A 23,489-nucleotide genomic window follows, 5' to 3' on the forward strand; every position below is an offset into this window, starting at 1 on the left:
ACTGTTCACTGCTAAAATTTAAAATATTGTATTTCGTTGGAAAGTTTTTCAAGTAAAAATTACATCTAGACCAGAAGTTTATTGCTGTACATTTAAAATGGAGTGTCATAGTTTATATTTTAGTAAATATTAAATTCATTCATTCATTCAATTTCTGAACCTGCTTAATCCAAATAAGGGTTGTGGGGGAGCTGGAGCCTATCCCAGCAGTCTTTGGGCGAGAGGCAGGGTACACCCTGGACAGGTCGCCAGTCTATCGCAGTATTTAATGTACATACATTTGAAAATACCATTTATAAACTGCGGCCAAATTCCCTGGACACTTTCAGTTCTCTGATGAACAATGTATTTCTGAAACTTGATTCAAAAATTTATTTCAAAAGCTGAGCATGTCATGACTATGTAAGGCTATGGGGAGGCTGCCGGCTGCCCGGGTCTCGGGGTTCTCCTGCCCTGCCTCTCGCCTTTGTGTGGGCGGGGTCACATTGGCATGATCCCTCTTCTCCGAACACATCCCACTTTGTAAGTTCTGTATGTGACACAGTTACAGAGTAGTCCTGCAGGTTTATTTACTAACAGGTCTGTTTCCGATTTAGCTTGTGACATCTAGGTTCTCTTGACAGTTGATGGTTTCGTCCTCCACAGGGTGACCATGAATCCAATGAGTATATGTGTGGGTGTCCTTATGTATATGCATATGTATGTAGGTTATTCTCTTTCTCATTCTTTTTCTCTGCCTCTCTCTTTCTCTATGAGGTGTTTATCTGTTTTTCCTTCTTTTAGATTCTCTTTCTGTCATTCTTCTATCCCCTTCGGTTCACAAATTTTGTAATACAAACAACTAAGCAAAATAAATAGAAATAGAAAAATAAGAATCCTGAATATCAAGGGGAGCATTATAGATATAATGTGGATCATCAGTCTGCTTGCAGAATAAGAACATGAACATGCATGTGGGCCTCATGCAAACATTTGTTTTTGGAACACTTTAACATGAGGCAAATGACAAAAACATGTGAATCACATGTGAAGAGGTTGAAAACCAAATGTGACTCACATTTATATAAAACGTGATTCACATGTGAAGTAGATGTCAAATAAGTAACTCCCTCGTGAACCACATATAATCCACCTTTGATTCACATGTAATTCATATGGGATTTACATGTAGATTACATGAAATTGTTCCGAAACCACACCTTTGCACATGTAGTTTAGTAGATGTGAACCACATCTGGAATGGTTTTTCTGTGAGGGATACAGTGACAAAGTCCACCAGTTATCAAGCACTCCAGTGACCAGAAAGTTATGTCAAAACTTCAATTGATCATCTTATAAAAACTTGTTTGACCGCAGATTTCAGAGGTACTACCTCCTTTAAGGTATTTGGAATTGAGCAACCTACTTAAAACTTACCAACTGCCTATTCTCACATTTTCCTTTATTACATTTGATGGATATTTGAAAGGCAGGGTTCACCACATACTCTGTTAGGACGCTAGGTCAGGAGGAGTTGTAAAAGCAGAAACAATTTCCAGAGTGCTAAGTGTATTGTATGCTGGGTTCTTAACAAAACACAATTTACAAGTGCCAGACATAGGGAAATCTGGACCGGCAGCAAGTGGCACACAGGCCATGGAGCATTGTGTAGCCAGATATACTGTAGATTATAGAAAGGATACTAGTATTGCGTGTTGCTCAGGCCAGAGCGCGTTTTATTCGTGCACGCATGTAGCTACAGCCGTTCTGTCAGCCCACCATGACGCAAGGGCGCCATCTGCAGACTTGGCATTGTATAAACACTGTGAGAGCATTGAAATAGTAATTAGAATACTTCACAATTATAAACAAAAAAAATGGGAGGGGTATGTTTACACAAAGTATTGAAGCCATTTTTCCAACCTACTACACGTGCACAAGTAAAGGGAGAGACTATATGTATTTTCAGTATTTAGTTTGTACTGGGCTTACCTAAATTCTTATTAAACTTTGCTGATTTTTTTACTTTTTTGTAAAAGCAGTTCAGGTGCAAACTTTCCACTCTGAGCACACAAGCACCCAAACCAGCTGCAGTGTTCCCCAGCACTGTTGAAAAGAACTCAGCTGTGCAAACAAACATGAAGTTGTACCTGCAGTAATAGCAAACAGTAAAAAATCTGCTGAACATGAGGGAGAGATGTGAACCCAATAGCCACACTTTTACACTTTCTTCAAACTGCTTTTTTTTTTTTTTTTTTTTTTTTTTTTTTTTTTAATAAAGATCCAAAGAGTTGAAATGTTTTCAACTGAAAATCATCATTTAAGTTATACTGATTTCTGTTTAGGGGCTGCACGGTGGCGCAGTGGTTAGCACTGTGGCCTCACAGCAAGAAGGTCACTGGTTCAATCCTTGGCTGGTTTGGTCAGTGGCCTTTCTGTGTGGAGTCTGCATGTTCTCCCCGTGTCTGCGTGGGTTCTCTCCGGGTACTCCGGCTTCCTCCCACCATCCAAAGACATGTATGATAGGTTAATTGGTCACTCTAAATTGCCCCTAGGAGTGAGTGTGAGCGTGAGTGTGGTTGTTCGTCTCTCTGTGTGGCCCTGCGATGGACTGGCGAGCTGTCCAGGGTGTACCCTGCCTGTCACCCAAAGCCAGCTGGGATAGGCTCCAGCTTCCCCACGACCCTGAATTGGAATAAGCGGTTCGGAAAATGAATGATTTCTGTTTATGGTGTCTTTAACATGTTGCAATTCATCAATTAATGTCTAACTAATTATGGAACAATAAGATTAATCAAACCTTTGAACATGCCACAGATAAAACCACATAATATCAATGTGTAAAGCATTGCAAAGGATTTCTTGTTTGGCTTATCCTAATGTGATTAAGATTACCAGTCAAACACAGAAAACAATAAGGCCCGATTAGAAAGCAAAGTCTTGAGAGAGTCACGTGGGCAAGATGGCAGCTGGTTAGGAGCTCTCCGCTTTCCGACATGTTATTCTGTTAATTAATATATGAGGCTCCCACTCTACGGTAGTCTCCCTCAGCCCTGTTGTGTAAAGATCACTACAGTCTTTTTTAAAAAGAAAAATAAGCAATTTGATCCTGCAATGGCCGCCTCGAAGCAAGCTAAAGGCGCGGGCCGCGTGGCCACTCGCAGCAGCCCTCCACATGGAAAAGAACAGGACGACGCATCTGCATCTCCCCCAAATCTGGCAAGCTTGCTTACTGAAGTTGTTAAAATGAGTAATACGCTGCAAATCGTCGCTACTGATGTGTCAGCAATAAAGCAGACGATAAACGAATTTAGCACAGCAGTGGTTGCAATGCAGGAGAGGTTGACCGAGGCCGAGACACGTATCTCCCGCCTAGAGGACACCTCGGAACGGCTACACACCACGGATGGAGAGAAAAGCAAGCTGGTGGACGCGATGTGGGATCGCATTCAAGCCCTCGAAAACCACAGTAAGAGGAATAATGTGAGCGTGGTTGGATTGAAGGAGACTATCGGTACTGATGGGACACTTTTGAGCTGTGTTCGGAGAATGTTGGTCGAGGGTCTTGGAATGCGTGATGATGCCGAATTTGAGATTGAGCGAGCCCACCAAGCTCTTGCGCCGCTTCCTGATCCAAACCGAGCCCCGAGGCCAGTGCTTATTCGATTTCTGAGGCAGTCAGCGAGAGATAAATTTATTGCGGCAGCTAAGGAGAAACGCGGGTTTGAGTGGGAAGGATGCCGGCTGTCCGTGTTTCCGGATATGACCAAAGAGCTGGCGGAGAAGAGAGGCATTTACAGCCGTAAAACGAAAGTTGCAAGAGCACAACGTGAAATACACCCTGGCGTTCCCAGCAATGCTGCGAGTGAAGTGGAAGGGCAAAAATGTAAGCTTCAACTCAGTAAAGGCAGCGGAGAAGTTTATCAACAACAGCAGAGAGGGGGACGAGGAGCGGGAGAAGATCCCAGATGCGACTGCTTGATTATCTTTAGGAGCCTCACATGAAGTGCCGTGTTTGCCTGTCGGAGAGGGACGGGCCTGCCACCTGTCATCACGCACGGAGAGGAACGGAGCATCGTCTCACGGACCTGATAAGGTTTTTTCTTTTTTTTTTTAGGTTCACCTTTATCATGCTGCACTAGGCAGCATTAACAAGACAGGTTTTAAGCTGTTTCTTGTACTATTTTGGTTGTTTATGATGGAAATGTTCTCTTTCCAGGTTAATTGGTTATTTTACCTTATTTTATGTTTATTTTTTGGCTTGGAGCACCCTAGTGTTAGGCTCGTACCCAGGGGACAGATGTCTAGACATGTTTAAATGTGTGGTTACAGGTTTAAAATATATTTTGATTGGTAATTTGTGATGACTGGGAAATGTATAAAATTTACATAATGGAACATTAATGGGTGTGGAAATCCAACTAAAAGGAGAAAAATTTTGACTTATTTAAAAACAAATCAAGCAGACATAATATTTCTTCAAGAGACTCACCTGAATGAGGGGGAAGAGTTAAGGTTTTTAATGGGTTGGGTAGGTCATACACTATTCACAAAAAGTTAGGGATATTCAGCTTTTGGGTGAAATTTCACAACAAGCCTAAAATGCATTCAAACCTGTACAGGTGAACTTAATGTGATCTTCTCTAAGCTTTTAAATGCACATGTCCAACTGTTAAATGTTTCAATAAATTTTGCACAAGTTGCTGTTCTCTAACAAGGAGCTTAACGGCAAAAATCACGGCAGGTGTGTGATCCTTGAATTGACCAATAAATGTCCTGGTTCAATTAGAGCCGGTGTTTAAACAGTTGTCCTCATCATGCTGTTCACATTTTGACATCATGAGACCAAGACGACACCTAACAATGGAACAACAGTCCCTTGCCATTGCGATGCTTCAAACAGGACGATCTCAGACAGAAATGGCCACTGAGCTTGGAGTGTCACAGAGTGTCACCAGCAGGTTGCAACAGAGATAGAGAGACTGGAAGAGTCACAGAAAGGCCTAGAAGTGGACGTCCTTTGGCCACATCCCGTACTGATGACCGCTACATTGTGAACACTGCCCTGAGAAACCGGATGATGAATGCCACTCAACTCCAGGCACGTTTAAGAGAGGTGAGAGGCACCCAAGTGTCACGTCAGACCATTTGAAACGTTTACATCAGCGTGGTCTGCGTGCTAGACGACCTGCACGGGTACCTGACCACACCACCAGGCACAGGCATCATCGTCTTGCATGGGCCAGGGAGCATTTACGCTGGACGAGGAACCAGTGGGCCTCAGTGCTGTTCTCTGATGAAAGTCGATTCACACTGAGCAGAAATGATGGCCGGCAACGATGTTGGAGACGTCAGGGAGAGCGCTATGCATCAGCCACTGTTGTCACCAGGCCAGCTTTTGGTGGTGGCGGTGTTACAGTGTGGGCAGGGGTGTCCACTTGGTACAGAACTGCCCTATATTTTGTGAATGGTACAGTGACAAGCCCATACTACCTGAATAACATCATTAATCCAGTGATTGTGCCCCTACATGAACAGCACAGGCCTAATTTCATCTTCACGGACGACAATGCTCCTGCTCATCGAGGCCGCATCATCAGGGAACGGCTGTTGGAGACTGGTGTACCTCAAATGGAATGGCCTGCACTCTCTCCAGACCTGAATCCCATTGAAAACCTGTGGGATCAGCTGAGCCGTCGTGTAGAGGCTCGAAACCCTGCACCCCAGAACCTCAATGACCTGAGGGCTGTCCTTCAAGAAGAGTGGGATGCCATGCCTCAGCAGGCAATAAGTTGCCTTGTGAACAGCATGAGACGTCGTTGTCAAGCTGTAATTGATGCTCAAGGGCACATGACGAGATATTGAGACGTTCAAATTTTTTGTTGTGGTGTAACTACCATTGTTGTTACCTTTTGTGTTGAATGAATTTTTTGAGATGAGGAAATCAGTAGTGCATCCTTCTACTTAAATGTCTTACTTTTATGATATTATATCACTGTAGCATGAACATATTGCATTTTCCAGAAATTTCACCTGAAAGCCAAATATCCCTAACTTTTTGTGAGTAGTGTATATTTCATAGTTCCCATTCAAGCGATACGCAATGGTGTAATTATTCTTATTAAAAGAAATATTCAATTTTTATTGATTAAGGAAGTTAAAGATGAGGAAGGAAGAATGATATGTGTCCAAGCTATGGTAGAGGGTGTAAAGGTAGCACTTTGTAATATTTATGCACCGAATAAGGAAGACCCCCATTTTTTTCCATAATATAAAGTTCTGGGAGACATGGAGGGACAAATAATATTAGCGGGTGATTTTACTGAAGTGATGGACCCTATTCTGGATAAAAGCACGACTAAAGCCTCACTTAGTTCTAAGGGAAGGGATGCAGTTCATATGTTAAAAGAGGATATGGGCCTTATTGATGCGTGGAGGTTAATTAACCCTTCTAAAAGGGAATATACGTTCTACTCTCATTGTCATAAGTCCTACTCAAGGATCAACCTATTTCTAATCTCAAAACTCTTATTACATAATGTCATAAATTGTGTAATAAAAACCATAGCGCTTACTGACCATGCTGCTATTGAACTCTGTATAAAAATAGGACTGGAGAATATAGGAGGGTCCAGGTGGAGAATGAATTTCTCGCTTCTACAAGATAAATCTTTCAAAGAACATTTGCGGGAAGATTTAAAACACTTCTTCCAAATAAACATTGGTAGTACAGAGCATACCCAAACTGTATGGGAAGCCTCTAAGGCCTATGTAAGGGGTAAATTAATAGCGCAGGCTTCAAAAAAGAAAAAAGAAAGCCTTTTTAAAATTCAAGAATTGGAAAGGAAAATAAAATTGAAAGAAAACAATTTGTCTGAGCAATATGATGATTTATTATATCGAGATATTTGCGGGCTAAAATTTGAGTTGAATGAAATTTATAATAAGGTGGAATATTCTCTATTCAGGCTAAAAACTACATTTTATGAGGGTGGGGAAAAAACAGGTAAAGTGTTGGCAAGACAAGTCAAAAAGGAGGATTTTTCAAATACTATTCCTGCTAATAAACAAGGAGACTCTCTTGTAACCTCAGCAAAGGACATAAACGCTGTGTTTAAACAATACTATGAAATGCTATATAAAACTACCGTGTTGAATGATGAGAACCAAAGAGAATGTGAACATTTCTTCTCCAGACTCAGTCTACCTAAGTCACTTCAGGAACAAGCAGAGTGGTTAGAAGCGCCAATAACAGAGGTGGAAATTAGAAAAGCAATATCAGCAATGAAGGCAGGGAAATCTCCTGGGTATGATGGCATTCCTGCAGAGTATTATAAAGAATATCTAGACATACTTGCCCCAGTCTTACAAAAAGTATATCAAGAGGCTTTTGAAAGAGGACAGATCCCCCCCACATTTAATGAAGCATTGATATCCCTGATTCCAAAAACGGATAGGGATGGTACAGACCCATCAAACTATAGGCCAATCAGCTTGCTGAATTTGGACTGTAAAATACTAACTAAAGTGCTGGCTTTACGCCTACAGCGAGTTCTTCCCAGCATCATTCATCCAAATCAGACGGGCTTTATGAAAAACCGCTCTTCCTCGGATAATATTAGGAAATTATTGCATTTGATGTGGTTGAGCCAATCGAAAGATGAGCCAATAGCTGCCTTCTCCCTAGACGCGGAGAAGGCGTTTGATAAAGTTGAATGGGGCTTTCTTTTCTCGGCATTATCAAATTTTGGATTTGGGCCACATTTTACTAAATGGGTTAAAATACTATATAAAGAACCAAAATCCGCAGTGATAACTAATGGCATAATTTCATCTTTCTTTGGCCTATCACGTGGGACCCGTCAGGGATGTTCTCTCAGCCCCTTGTTGTTTATTATTTTTATAGAAACCCTAGCAGTGAGCATTAGGACAAAAAAGGACATTAAAGGGATACTCAGGGGCCAACAGGAACACAAAGTGCTTCTTTACGCAGATGATATTTTAGCATTTATCACCAACCCACTATACAGTCATTCTCAAAAGTTTCGGGCTGTACAATAAATTGGACTAAGTCTGAGGCCATGCCGCTATCTGCTCTTTGTTATCCACATATGGTGGGAAAATTCAAATTTAAATGGACACCTAAAGGTATGAAATATTTGGGGATTAGACTTAGTCAGGATTTGGAAGAACTACTCCTACTAAATTTTAACCCAGTGTTGTTAAAAATTAAAACTAACTTTGAAAAATGGGAGAAGATTAAACTAACATTATGGGGCAAGATTAATCTTATCAAAATGGTCACAGCCCCTCAGTTTAACTATTTAGTTATGATGTTGTCCATTACGATTCCATCAGATATTTTTAAAAGGTATGAAAATATGATTAAACATTTTCTATGGGAAGGCAAAAGGGCAAGAATAAAATTAGAGAAATTGTATGCTCCTAAGGAAAAGGGTGGACTAGGCCTTCCAGATTCAAAACTGTACTGCCTGGCATTTGAAATGGCTAGATAAGTTAAATATTGGGAGGACACTGAGAATGGACAAGAATGGCTAAACATTGAAACAGATATTTGCTCACCGTTTGATCCAAAACAGAAGTTGTCTCAAAAGATTGATACAACAAACCCAGCTTTTATTCACTCTTGTGAAGTGTGGTCGAAGGTACATAAAATGTTAAAACTCTCACACTCTGTACAGAAATATGCCTCTCTTTGGAATAACCCTGCCATATGTATTGGGAGAGTGCCTGTGTTTTGGGAGCAGTGGCATTCACGTGGCATATGTACTATTGGAGATTTGTATAAAGATGGACAATTTATGACCTATGACGACTTAACTCGTACATTTGGACTGGAAGACAGAGCAAACTTTTGGAAGTATCTACAAATGAGACATTGCGTGACCTCTAAATTTGAAGACACAGTTGAAAATTATATATTGGGCTATATCAGGATGCCACATGGTCGTCACACGGCCTCTCAATTTTATAAATTGTTTAATTATAATTTGAGTGGTGAAACAGCAAATATTAAACTTTTGTGGCAGAGGGATCTGAAACGGGAATATGCAAATGAAAAATGGTTAGAAATCCTATCAGAAAGTGGTAAATATGTGAAGGAGGCTAGGAGTAAATTTATACAATACAAGGTTTTGCATAGATATTACCATACTCCTACCAGACTCTACAGAATGAAACTAATGCTGGATAATTTGTGCTGGAAATGTAAAAATGAGGTGGGGACATATTTGCATTGCCTTTGGGAATGTCCTCTAGTTACACCTTTTTGGACTAAAGTTTTGGAGGTCTTAAGTGCCTGGTCTGGATCAGAGGTCCCTCGGACTCCAGAACTGTGTTTATTGGGGGACAGATCCCAAATGCCAAATGTCACTAAAGGAGTCTTTAATCATTATGGTCGGTCTGGTGACAGCGTCCAGGATCATCTTAAGACACTGGAAGACTGCGAAGTGCCCTTAGTTAAATGACTGGATCAAGTCCATGGCAGATACAGCCTCTTATGAGCCCATGCTCAATAAATTGAAAGGGGACAGAAACACTGACTGGGACAGCTTTTGGAATTCTTTAAAATGTGACAGAAGTGTGATGTAAACCCTCTTGATAACTAAAACATTATGTCGGTGAGTGTGGATTTCCCAGAATTTTGAATATTCCCAGCCAATTGCAATTTGTTCTTTGCAACTTTTCGATTTACTGTAACATGTAATGCCGTTGTTCTGGCGATAGGGGAGCCAGGGAGTGGGAGCACCAGCCTGTATTTTTTTTTTTTTTTTAAATTTTTATAAGTTCCATGTGTTTTTTCTATTGTATCATAACGTGTTTTGAAAACCAATAAAAAAATGTAATTACAAAAAAAAAAAAAAAGAAAGCAAAGGCTTTGTAAGGGTTCATGCGCTATTTTGTAATATTTAATAAAGACCTTAGTAGAAGGACTACAGGGGAATTTGTAATTTTGCTGAGTGCTGACACTCTCATGATGGATGGAACAAATGTATAAATCTTTATGAACTTATAAATGTGCTTACCTTTACTGTAACTTATGAGTTAATCTTTGTTAGCAGACAATGAGTGTGTAAGCCACCCAGAAAGATATGAGAAAAAGAGGCCTAAGTCAATAAGAAAGGAAGCAGAGTATTAAAGACCTGAACGTGTTCCTGTTAGCCCATAAATGTTGTTCAGTAATCCTGCATAGACTAACTGAACTAATTTAATTATACTGTGTGACATAACTTTCAGCAGTGAAAGACGAGACCGTAACCTCAGCCACTGGGGCAAAAGTAAAACCAGAAATACAAATCCTGATTTCAGAAAGTTTTCCTTTTGTTCTCCAAGCAAAATGCATTTATTTGTGGGTTATAGAGTACAAAAGGAAGTACATATATATATATATATATATATATATATATATATATATATATATATATATATATATATATATATATATATATATATATATATATAATTTAGTCCTATACCATTGTCCATAAATAGCCCCACAATGAACTGATTTTGGTTGATTTCTCTTGCACCCATTTTATGTCCATCAATTGTTTATGTTTCCAGTGTTCAGATCCCCATATGCTACAGTGGCAAAAAGGTTTGAGCAAATCCACCTGAGAACCTGGGTTCTGCTGCCATTTGTAAATAAACAATCTGGGTTCTTCTAATGTGAGTTATTTGTTCGCACATTAACTGCTCCACTTAATAAGCCAGCAGCATCAGACATAAAGAGACTCCAGGGGCAGGAGTATTCAACTCAGTCCCACAAAGGCTGTAGTCCTGTAGGTTTTCAGTGTATCACTGCTTCAACACACCTGACTTAAAATAAATGGATCAAACAGCTGATTAAATTTTGCAAAATGACTCATGAATGTAAGCCAGGTGTGTTGAAGCAGGGAAACACTGAAAACCTGCACAACCACGGCTCTAGCAAGACTAAGCCGAGTACCCCTAAGGTACACCATCATCTCCAGCATTGGTTCAAAAAAGTGTTACCTCTTCTGTTTTCTCACCATGACTCACTGCATGTCTTACAACAAACTGCAAATAAAAAGAAACTTAAAAAATAAAAAATAAAAAAATAAAAAATAAACGTATTTGAGAGGAAAACTATCCAAGTCAGAGAAATAAAGTGAGAAAATTTATACCACAAATGTCACAATACAGTGCGTCTACTCTGAAAAATAACTAACAGGACAAAATACATTTATTTATGCTACTAAACACATTTGGTAAGAAGTGGTTGTCAGTAAAACTGCTTTTAAAGACAATGGATATCCAAATGAAATACAATATGGGAAATGAAAGACACAGTAAAAAGTATGACCACATATTCATCTATTAAGAACAATACAACATTAAAAAAGAGTTGAAAATGGCAATAGAAACTTCTCAAATAGGCAATATCGTACAAAAAATAAAATAAAATTCACATCGGGCCGTTCAGAGGTTCTACCGGTACTGATGTTTTATTTCTTGTGCTGCATGGACACTTTATTCTGTAATACAAAGAGAAAAAGAAAAGTTAACATGTAGAATCCCTCAGAACATGAAGCAAGAAGACAAACTTCTTTCTTATAACAACTACAATTATTATGTATACTACTACTACTACTACTACTACTACTACTACTACTATTATTAATGTCAACTGGGATATCATTTCTCTGTATTCTAGCTATCTGTTGGTCCTTGGATAATTGAGCTTCCATATTATAGCACTCTGGGCCCACAGTGGTACACTGATGTGACAGAATTGGTCATAATAGTGATAGTACACCATGACAAAAGAAAGGTATTGAAATTCAAGAAGTAGCATTTATCATTTTAAAGATATTCACAGAAAGATTTACTTGTTTTCTGTTGTGAAAACTGTGTAGATTGACTCTAAACTGGGGTTAGACCAGAGGGATTTGTAACCTGTTTTTTTTTTTTCCATTTAGTGATGTGAAGTCAGTCAGATGTAGTTGTCTTTTGCATACTGTATGCAGCAAACAAATTACAATTTTGAAACTCCGGAACCCCCTCGTATGTATCCCCTGCCAACACAATGTTTGTGGTTTAGTCACAACAAAACAGCCTTTTTTTTAGGTATTCTTACTAGTTTGTTACGTGTTTATTGTTTAGAATCTATGAACACGTAGAAAAACAATCTAAACAGGATGAATAATTTGTCTGCACCTGTCAGGGATATTATATGTTTTGCATCTGTGAAAGAACAAAACACAACTGATTGTTACAGTCCTCTGATGTTTAACCACTTTAATAATTTTTGTATATTTAGTATTTATAAGCATGTGATATGTAAAAATGATTGTACTGCATCAGAAGTAATGCAAAAGGTGTCAGAAACTGTATCACATATGATAAATACAGAATTACAGGAATATGTATTTTATATTAATGCAGAAATATAATGAAATACTGCTTGACTGCTTGGGATAACGTCCTGGTATGGACTGACAACCTGTCCAGGATACACCTGCCTCTTGCCCCGTGCTTACTGGGATAGGCTCCGGCTTCCCCTCAACCCTTAATCGGACTAAGCAGTTCAGAAAACAATCTATGAATATTTGGGATAACAAGTTTTTAGTGTCTTTAATAAAAAAAAAAAATAAAATTGTGGACATAAATCCTTCATCGTAGCCATGGTGTGGAGTTTTTTGTGTGGTCTTTAGCTCTGGTTTCCTGTTTTATTTTGTAGTTTTTCTTGTGTTTTCTGTCTACCCCTGTTTCCTGTTCATTAGTTTACCTGCTATATTTTACCTTATCCATCCCACATGTGTCTTGTTGAGTTTTGTGTCTATATATGTTACTTGGTTTCAGTTGTCACAAGTTTATTGCTTCCAGTCACCCGTGTTGTCCTTCTAAGTTACTTTACGTTAGTCTGTATCCTGTCTCCCGGTCTTCTGTTGCTGTTTCAATTTATTGTTCCTATTTTGTCAACTTTTTGCCAAAAAAGCATTAATTATTCTTTTTTTGCGAACAAAATAAATAAAATGCAAAGAAACTTTCATCTAATGCTTTAAAAGGCTTGATGGCTGCTTTTAACTGCAGAACATCAATGAAACCACTGAGAAGAAGAAGAAACGTCATAGTGTATTATACAGTAACCACTGTATTATAATACAGTAACCAGTGTCTCATACAATAAAATAACAAAAGTTTTTTTCAGCTGAAGAGTTAAGAAATATGTTTGTAAACATAACATTGCATCACAACACATGTAGAATTTTAAATTGGCTTAACAACAACATGAGCGATTGATGCCATGTAAATGGAAAAAGATTTGACAGCATAAAAACAGGAAAATTATAACTTGTCTAAAGTGCAAAACTGCCCTTCCTGTAAAATTATTCACTCTAAGTGCATTCAAAGCTGTAGAAATGTTAGCGCCTACCTTCCTCTCTGATGCATCTGTTCGATGCTTTCAGGAAGTGGCTGCTTAAAACTTTCAGGAAAGAAAAGCGCAGCAAAGGCAGACAGAAGGGCCAGACTTCCCAGTGTAATATAAGGCAGGTACTTGTAGTACACACCTAAAAATGAAACACAAGGCGCAAATAAAAGTTCTTCATTGGTGTTTTACAGTAAGTGCGAAAAATGTGCAAAGCTTTTAAATGGCTCCAAATCAAGTGGAAAACAACTCATTTTGAGCATTTAGGTGATACTGGTTAACCTTTTCAAGTACATGCTGTTTATGATAAAAACTTAATTTACTCACTTAGATTTAATAAAAAAGGAGTTATGCAACTTCCCATCCTGGAGACTGTGCTAGTTGTCCCAGTTGCTGTGTTCCTGAGTACTGTTGGGTAGAGCTCTGTAGTAAAGGCGAACATCAGGGAGAAAAGAGTGGTAATGAAGTATTTACTCACCATCTCCAGAGTAAGAGACAGACCAGAGAGATCTGAAAGGGAAATAATTAGTGGATACTTTGAATTGAATACAACAGAAAACAAACGATGCAAACTTCAAACAAACTCACAGACAAATTCATGTTTTTCCTTAATGTTTTCATGTAGCCTTTTCTATATGCACATGAGAAGTTGGATTAACTGGTAACTAACAGCTTAACTTATAACATATTTTAGATTCTTAAAATGTTCAATAACAGTGTCACAAGATGGACTGTCTCTCTGCTGGGAACAAACTGACTTACTTGCTGGTACCAGTTGAACCAGGCAAAGCAGCACTGCCGCAAGGATCTGCATACTGACGACAGACAGCCGTCGTGGAAAGTATCGCAATGCTATCCAGCTGGAAATGTATGCTGGGATTTCTACCACAGCAGAGATGAAACAGCTGATAAAAGGGTCAGCATGTAGTTGGGCTGTATTGTAGGACACGCTGTAGTAGGTAATGTTTATAGTGAAACTGGAAAAATACAGAAAATGATTTACAGAAATGCTTTGAGTAAGTTTTGAATAGGTGTTTGCAAAAACAGCATTTAAATATACATATTTAATCGTTTTATTTTTGCCCTTTTTCTCATAAAATGTCCTTTGAGATGTACATCTACTCATATTTGCTGTTAAAGTGCCTTGGAAGTACTGTAATTTAACCACGCTTATAATTTCTGGGGAAGGAAGAAAACAAGTATTTTTCAGGAGGAAATGGATGCAGAACTGAAAAAGAGCAAAAGATGGAGGAGGACCAAGAAGAAAAAAATATCTTGTTCAATAAAATGTAAGCATGCGAGAAGAGAACGTTGTGAAATGTATGCAGTAGTTCATGTATTTCTTATAAATGTGTGATTCACATAATATATGTGCACATCTTTCATTGAGCTCTTCTGAGTTCTGGCCTTGATAAATGCTGCTGAGTCTCACTGGAAGTTTCTAAAGGTTTACCATTTACTCACCACACAAAGCAAAGGAGAAGTGTTGTTGTTCGAATACTTCTGTGCCTGAACAGATCAAGCACACTGTATTTCTCCTTCTCATTCTTTGATGTTTTAGTCTGAAAGACATAGAAAAAATAGCACATTTGAAATCTTAAACTTGAAAAATATTTTAAAAATGCATCGAGAAACAGGTCCACATATATAAAGGTTTTTATTATATACAGGGCAATATTCTGAGAGAATGATCCTAATAACCTTATGTGTCACATGCACATTTTTATGGCACAATAAAACTTCAACCTGCATTTTCGGAAGATAAAATATGCTCATAAACACCTGCATGAGAAAGTGTTCCTGGTGTCATGCACAAACAATATTACTTGCATCTAAAACAGATTTTTAGGTGAAAGCACAGAAATGTCTCCTGTTCGACCAGTCACTTTTTTGGATTTAATTCATAAGAACCCAGTGTTATGTGTATGATAACTACAGTTTCTGAGACATTTGGCATCACTTTATAAAACAAACTGATCAAAATCCTGTCAAACACAACCTGATTTTTGTCTCCTGCCTCTTCATGGACAACACAAAGAAGACAACGCAATAAAAATTCTAACATACCACATGGTAATAAACGGTAAATATCCCTAAAAATGTGGTACTTTTTAAAAAATAAATAAATAATAATAAAGACTCTATATTCAGGATGATTGCACTTATCTTAACATTTTTTCATGGGTCAGGTCGTTATGGGTTAAGTTTGTGTCACAGTAATTTGTGTCGTGCTTGGAAACTTGGTGAAAATAGTGTTTTGGTGTTTCAGTCTTTTAGAACAAAAACATCAAGATCATAGGTTCTAATGAGCAAAAAGTCACTTCTTACAATACCGTAAGATATCAATAAAGCACTTCATTCACATTATAGTTATTATTATTAAGGCACTGTGTTTGCTGTGCTTTTCTAAATGATGATCCACCTGAAGCAGAGCAGTTTTCAAAAAGACTAATTCTCCAATATTTCCTGTCAGTGAAAAAAATCAGATACAAAAGGGAAACATGTATCTGCTTCAACAGAATCTACGAGTTTCCTCTTTAAAAGTTAATTTCTGATCATTTTCTCGACACTCTTTGTTCACTGCAAGCCATTTTTCCGTTGGTTTTCTCTGCGTGAAGGAAATGCCAATTGTTTAAACCATGAAGGTGTAAACAGAAGAGTTTAAATCCACATCAACATACACTGCAGTCCTCAAAGATAACCCTTGGAGCGTGAACTTTGTTCCACTTAGCAGCCTTTCTCACAACAGCCTCAGCTTCCTCAACTCTGCCCTGAGACAGCAGCCAGCGAGGAGACTCTGGAATGACCCTGCCAGAGACCGGAAAAGTCTAAATGGATCAGATGGACTTAAAGAAAAAAATAAGACATTGATTATGGTGAATATGAATACTTCCCTGAGTAAACAAGTTTTTTTGGTTTTTTTTTTCCATGAACAGTACAAACATTTAGTGCAACCTACCACCAGAGGGGGATGTAGACCAAGCAAGGGACTGACAGAATCAAAAGGAGAGATTTCCAGTCCCGGAACAAGTAAGCACAGAGCGGCAGCAGCATATAACCGATAGCAAAGCCTAAGTTTGAGCCCAAAGATGAGTAAAGGACACGTATGTTGCCAGTCAAGATCTCAGTACCTGTTAATGAGAAAAAAAATACACAGAGGGACATAGCATGAGCTCCCATGCCTGCAATATGAACAGTCTTTGTCCACTTATTTGCAGTGTGAAAGTAAAGTTATGTCCATAGGATGAATTATTCATATGTACCCAAGACTAAAGCAGCGACAAAGTTGGACATCTGGCCCAAACCGTTGAAGAAGAGTAGGATGAGAAACATAATCCATGAAGTGGAGAAGACTTGAGCGAAGGTAAAAACGGTCTGTAATCCTATGGTCAAAAACAGAATCGGCTTCCTTCCATATCTATAAAGACAGGATTAACCAATGAGTCAAACAAAACACCGTCAACATAGATATATTCACGAACATGCTTTTCTTTTACATGAAAATTAAATGGGAAGTATCATAAAACAGAAGAAACGTTACGAGTACGCCATGAAGGAAAATTCAACCTTGACTTTGCTTTTTCTTTTAGATGAAAACTGATTAGAAGCATCAAACATGACATGCCTGTGAGGCAACGGGAAAAAAAAACTGAAAGCACCTGCTAATCACAGGCTCAAGTTGTCATTCTGACAATGGGAAGCCCTTACACAACTCTTCTCTTATTTTCCCTGAGTCTTTTCATTTCCAACGAAGCGACAGAGCTTGGGTGTTCAGTACCTGTCGGACATGTGTCCTGAGAAGAAGGATCCACAAAAAACACCTATGAAGAAAACCGTGGTGGTGACCGGCTGTTTCCATTGCTCGCTGCACACCAAGTCAAACTGGAAAAAACATGCATTCAAGTCATTAGACATAGACATGCGTTAGACATCATAAAACCATTTTCTTGTCACTGTACTTATTCAAATTAAAATGAAAACAAACTCTTTATAACTTAAATGACTAAAAATTGCCATTGTCTCCAGGTGGGTAATAGAGGTGTTTAGTTTTAAGGGAAATGGGAAAACCTAAAATTACACAACTATGTGACTTGTCAACATGTGATCTGTGTGAACTGGTTCCATGTCAGCTCAGCTTTCGGTGTGTTTGACATGTTATTCTCTATTTTTGAATGTGAATGTCTGTTAATCTAGTAGCGCAACTCTTTGCAGTGTGTCAGCACTCGTAGAATATGTTGGGTGTGGTTTTCATTGTAACACCACTATGTCAGAACTCGGCAGACATCAGGCACACGTCCAAGCACACAGGAGTCAAGAAGCAGTGAACCAGAAGCGCTGAGCTGAAATGAAGAGTACACACTGATGCCAGTCTTTAATCCCAGACTGCATTACTGATGAGCAAAGTCGTTCACGGAATAAATGCAGAAGTGTGTTTAATCTGGAAGAGTGTAAACAACGTGCCGTTGTTCATAGTGGGGCAGTATCGCTAACATCTCTGACTCCAGTAAAACACACATTCAGTTCAGACATCTGGAAAACATCAACGTTCCTCATAAAATGCTCAATCTGTACATTTTAGGCTGTCTTTACTGTCCTGGTTTGCTCCCTCTGACTAATCATTTTCTAAAAAACATTTTATTATTCAAGATAAACCCTCCTTTTCCACTATTGTGTTCAAAAGTGGAGAAAAACTTCAGTGTTATACTTCACTGACATACTCAGCCATGATGTTGATTGCTAATTTTTTCATTTGACAGCTGAATATAATATTTGTGTATGACAATGTGAATATCAGTGTTTTTAATACATCTAATTAGGCCTGTAACGATATGCTTGTCCCGATTCTATCCCGATTTTGTTGGGTGCCGATTCGATTTTAATTGCGATTCTCAGAATTCTTCAATATTGTTGATTTCTGTAGATTTAAAAAAAAAATGTATGAAACTTTTTTTTGCTTGTTATTTTTCTTGACTTCAATTAGGAAAAAACAACACAGCAGCCAGACCTTCATTCTGCTGCTATAATGCCCTAGAAGAGAACTAAAAAGGATCACTAAAAACAATGAAAATGACAAAAAATTTATAATGGATTATTTTTATTTATTTGAAAAAAAAATAGATTTTTAAACAAAAAATGAATTTTAAAATTGTAAAGCCAAAAATCCAGATTTTCGATTCGATTTTCCCACCCTTACATCTAATATAGACATAATTTATACATTTTCATCATACATATATTATACATTCATGTCTGTATACCTTCATTTTTTTCTGTAAAATCTAAAATTGTCCCCGTATGTCTTCATTCAATGTTTATATCATGAGCATCATCACACCTGTCATTGTCACTGAAATATATGCAAGTATAGAGAAAGATTGTGTGAGGACAAAGAATTTTTTTGAAGAAAGTCTAAAGAAAAGAAGAGATGAGTTTTTAATCTGCAACCTTTTGCTGTAAATGAGTGCTGTTTTCCATCTTTAATTTTATGTTTAACCCTATTTTATGTTGTTAGTGTATATATTGTCTGTGTACTATGTCATTGTATTTTACCGTTTTAAGGCTTTTAATCTGCCTAGACACTAAAGATGGAAATGAGTCTGGCTATAATCCAGCACTTATATTAAAGTGTGCATTAACGTGCCTAGTCTATTTTCAAATAAATACATTAAAATTGAAAGAGGTTGTTATGAAGGAAAAAACGTAATCATGTGGCAATATAGAATGAAGTAAATAGAAAAACTAAAATGAATCACTTTTAAAATTTTGTTTTAGGTGAGGTTTGATTCTTTAAGCAGTATTTTCCACGTACAAACATGATACTTTCTGTTACCTGTTACCAAAGATTAAACTCAACCAGAGATTACGCAATCTTTAAGCGCTTTTCTCTTGTAACAAGCTCAAGATAAATCCATTTACAAAAAGAAAGGCATGCCTATCTTTTTGTTTAAAAAAGGAATCATTTAACAGTACATAAGATTTTAAAATGTCAACTTTATTTCATTTTAAAATTCACCTTTTGAACTGTGATGACACATCAACAATATTTAAATATCTCTTTGATCTGTTGTGGATTCATCTATGACAGCTTGAACGGTAAACTCGTTCCACGTATGTGAAACTGAGACCATTGTGGTGCTCAGACAGCCTGACTACAGCCTTCAATTCTCAAAATGTAAATGAGGGCTTAAGACACACCCAAATGCCACAGGGATAAACATGCAAACACCCAAAGAAGATGAGAAAAGAATTGGGTTGGAGGGGGAAAAAAGGCTGTTTTTAACCCTTGGAGTAAACTTGAGGAAGTTAACAAAGAATTCCTTGACTTGACAGAAAACATGTAACAGTTTTGCCTTGTTGCTCTACGACTGACTGCAGATTTTTATCAGCAGTTACATGCAGTCCACATTTCTGGCATCGCTATGACTGAAATAAAGATGATCATGTTATGATCATGAAAGATCACGTTAAAAACATCACCTGCTCATTTCACTCTTTGCCAGCACAGAGGTGATGAATGTTTTTATTTCTACTAGATTAGATTATTGTAATGCCCTGCTCTCTGGTCTTCCCAAAAAATGTGTTTCATACCTACATTCACTTCAGAACTCCGTGGCACAAGATCTGACAAGGACCAGAGGGCACGTTACACCAGTTTTAAAACAACTGCATTGGCCTCACGTTTGTCTCAGAGTCAACTTTAAGATTCTTTTGTTTATTAATGCCTTCATGGTCTTGGGTCATCTGATTTGTCAGACCTGCTTTTAAGTTATTAACCCTGGCGTCTCTAAAGTCCTCTGGTGCTGACCTTTTAGTTATTCTGTAGGTGTGGACCAAACCTTAACAGTAAAGCCTCTTACACTAGGGGTAGGACTTAAATGCGTTAAATATGATTAATAAATTATAGAAACATTAAATCAAATCGCGGAACCTTTGTCAGAGCACAATTTCCTGGTATGCTGATTACACTGATACACACACTAACTTAGCCACATTGGTGCTATGTTTAGAGATGTTTCAGACAATTAAGACAGTTTATTTAAAGACAAAGTCAGCAACAAGTCTAGCGTCTTTTTCTGGTGGTATCAGGGACTCTTGGTGTGTAACAATACCGAATGTGCAGTTTTGTCTTCTCTGTTACCAGCAGCTGCAAAGCTTTCTCTAACTCCATACCGCTACCTTCCCTAAAGAACACACGTAGCTTGGTCCTCATAAAGACTCTGCAGGAGGTGATCACCTCTGCTGCATGATCGCACTGAAGCTGACGCTGTTTAATTTGTTCTGGTTTACTGTCAGATATTAATGTGTATTAATGAAGAGTGTGGATGAAAACAATTACAAAGTTAAAATGACTGTACATGACAAGTTAACATGCTGTAGACTCCTAATAGGAGAATAACTGGAGCCTCAGTTGTTAGTTAAAAGTTTGTGAAAGACACTTTACCTTTGGGTCAGCTCAGTTTTGGCCAGGGATGTTTTATATATCTTTTTTTTTACTGTTTCAAAGTTAAACTATCCTGACATTAGTAGAGCTTGTGTTTACAATAATAATCTCTTTTACTATTGTTTGATTTAATAATCACTTTGAATCAATTTAAATGACAAAAATGTGGCTTTTTGGAGCAAATTTCATTATGTGTTTAAAATGTGATCAATCGAGTTCATTTTTTTTAATCAAGTCCCACCCCTGGTCTACACATATATTTCTTTCAGTTATCCCTGCATTTGTTCTTATTGTTCTAACAGGGTTATTTGATTTTTTATTTATTTATTTTTTTATCCATTGTTTTCCTCATGGGGATCCTTCACACCAGGAGCTTTGCCTGCTCAGTCTGGGGGCTACTGCCAGGGTTATTGCCTTTGTTGGGATGGCTGTGGTCCTGCACTGCAGCCCTCCAGCTGTGGTGTGGGGTCTGGCCTGTCCAGATCGGGATGTTTGCAGTTACAGCCTCTGTGGCTCACCATATCCTAGATCACTGACTACCTAACAGGAAAACCCGTTTGTCAGAATGGTCAATATTTGGTCTGGCATAGTAGTGAGTAACGTAGGAGCTCCACAGGATGCTGTGCTGTTACCATTCTTATTCAGACTGTCAGTAAACACCAGTTCAAACCATCTGCAGAAGTTCTCTGATGACTGCAGAAGTGAGGTGTATAAGTGGTGGACAGGAAGGGGACTACAGGGAGTTGGTGGACAATTTTGTGGAGTGAGCTGGCAAAAATCTGCTGATGTTTCATCAGGATAAGAAGAGAGATGGTGACTGACTTCAGAAGAAAGGAAGACAGCTCCACAACCCCTTGCATCCTGGGGAAAAACATCTACATGGTGGACAACTAAGTTCCTCAGTGGGAACATGGATAAGACTGCAGAACCAACAGCCCGGCTCCACATGAGATGCTGATCTATTCTATTTCCTGAGGAAGCTCAGATCCTTCAATGTGTGCAGCAGGATGTTTATAGATGTGATACCAGTATGTTGTTATTTACTGCCATATTTTCCATGTAGTTCTTTTAATTTCTTACGTGGATATTAATTGGTACATTTTATACTCTAAATTGTATTCTCAGTTTTCTTTCTGTTCTGACTTGAATATATGTTGATAAATATTTTTGTATTTTTTTAGCACACATAGATTTTTTTTTTTCATTTTGTTTCTTTTCTTATTTTATAATGCTGTAACAATGCAGTTTGCCTGGATAGGACAAATAAAGTATGTTGGACTCTAATTGATTCTGATTAAATACACAAATACAAAGTAGCAAAACCTGAAAGACAGATACAAACACAAGATTTCACACTCACCTGAGTCACTATAGTAGACTGGTAGACATCTTGACTGTACTTCCATCCATCCACACAGCCCTCCTGCTCCAGGTCAGTAAGGTTTATGTCCCTGCCAGGAATAAAACCCTGAGCAGAGAGATTTCTGACTACATCCAGTCTGTATCTGCTGCATCTGCTCAGCTCCTGTTTTCCATCCACTATCTAAGTCACAATGACACAAATAGCATAAACATGTTCATTTTTTTCACAAGCATACATGTGTGTACTGTAACCATTGAAAGAGTTGAACACACTTCAATCATTCTAATAGTGTGTTTGAAGTACTACTACAGTGCATACCTATGTACTTTACCTCAAATATATATATATATATATATATATATATATATATATATATATATATATATATATATATATATATATATATACATAATTTTTTTTTTTTTTAAAAGCCTAAACAGTTTATGTTCAAAGAGGGTATATTGTCTTCGTGGGTACATACAGGTATAGCATGTTTTAAAACGGCATTAAAACACGTGGGAGATTTCAGCTAGTTTCCCTTCTCCACTGGCTTTAAATACAAGGATATCAAGCGCTTTAGATGAACAATGCGCAGTTTCACCGGTGCGCATCAGGTTTCAGTAGCCTACTAGGTTTCATTATATATTTTAGTATCCCAAGTAAGTCAATTAAATACACACACACACACACACACACACGGAAAATACTGTTCGTGCTCATGGTATTTGGTAACATAACCAAAAGACACATGAATACGCCATCCACCTCCTGTACATTGCGTTCTCATCCATGCGCAAGAACCTCTGCAAAACTCTGTTGAGATTACTTACAGTTATTGGTATAATACTTTTCCGCCAGTCTTCCGTCAGGTTAATATCAGGAACAAGGCAGTAATGACTTGGAGTGTCAGTCAGGAAAACCAGGATGAAGGCGCCGTATCCATTTGGCATGATGCTGGCACAAAGCAGGAAGAAGACAAGCAGCTGGAAACGACCCCACTGACCCAAAAAAGCAACCTCATCAGCGTAATTCTTCATGGTAAAACTGTCCTTCTCTTTCTAGATAAACTATGCTGCCCTATTTGCTGTCCTCCTGGCGATGGTAACCGGTGATGTGAAAATAACACGTCGTTTGTTTCGTGGTCCCTCAGTCAAAGGATCAAGGAGTGTTAAAAAAGTTATAAAGACGCTGCCTCCGCCCAAGTATTATGCTTCAGGTGTTTGCTGTAACCTGTTCACCTGAAAATACCTGTGCTCAAAAGTGACAAGTTTTGGTGGAAGACCTATTGCCAA

At 38.2% G+C, this 23,489-nt stretch overlaps 1 protein-coding gene across 1 annotated transcript; it reads right to left on the minus strand.

The window, feature by feature from the left end:
- Window positions 1-13,395: 13,395 nt before the first annotated feature.
- Window positions 13,396-23,234, minus strand: LOC306761717 (organic cation/carnitine transporter 2-like; the record flags this gene model as incomplete). The annotated part of the gene is made up of 10 exons (XM_079247987.1): window positions 13,396-13,535; window positions 13,721-13,903; window positions 14,156-14,370; window positions 14,858-14,955; window positions 16,075-16,201; window positions 16,353-16,524; window positions 16,657-16,811; window positions 17,172-17,275; window positions 22,195-22,377; window positions 23,028-23,234. The coding sequence occupies 10 exons, from the start codon at window positions 23,232-23,234 to the stop codon at window positions 13,396-13,398; spliced, it is 1,584 nt and encodes a 527-aa protein (XP_079104113.1).
- Window positions 23,235-23,489: the final 255 nt, after the last annotated feature.

This window comes from Telmatherina bonti (genome assembly GCF_933228915.1).
Source record: "Telmatherina bonti genome assembly, chromosome: 10".
Lineage (NCBI taxonomy): Eukaryota > Metazoa > Chordata > Actinopteri > Atheriniformes > Telmatherinidae > Telmatherina > Telmatherina bonti.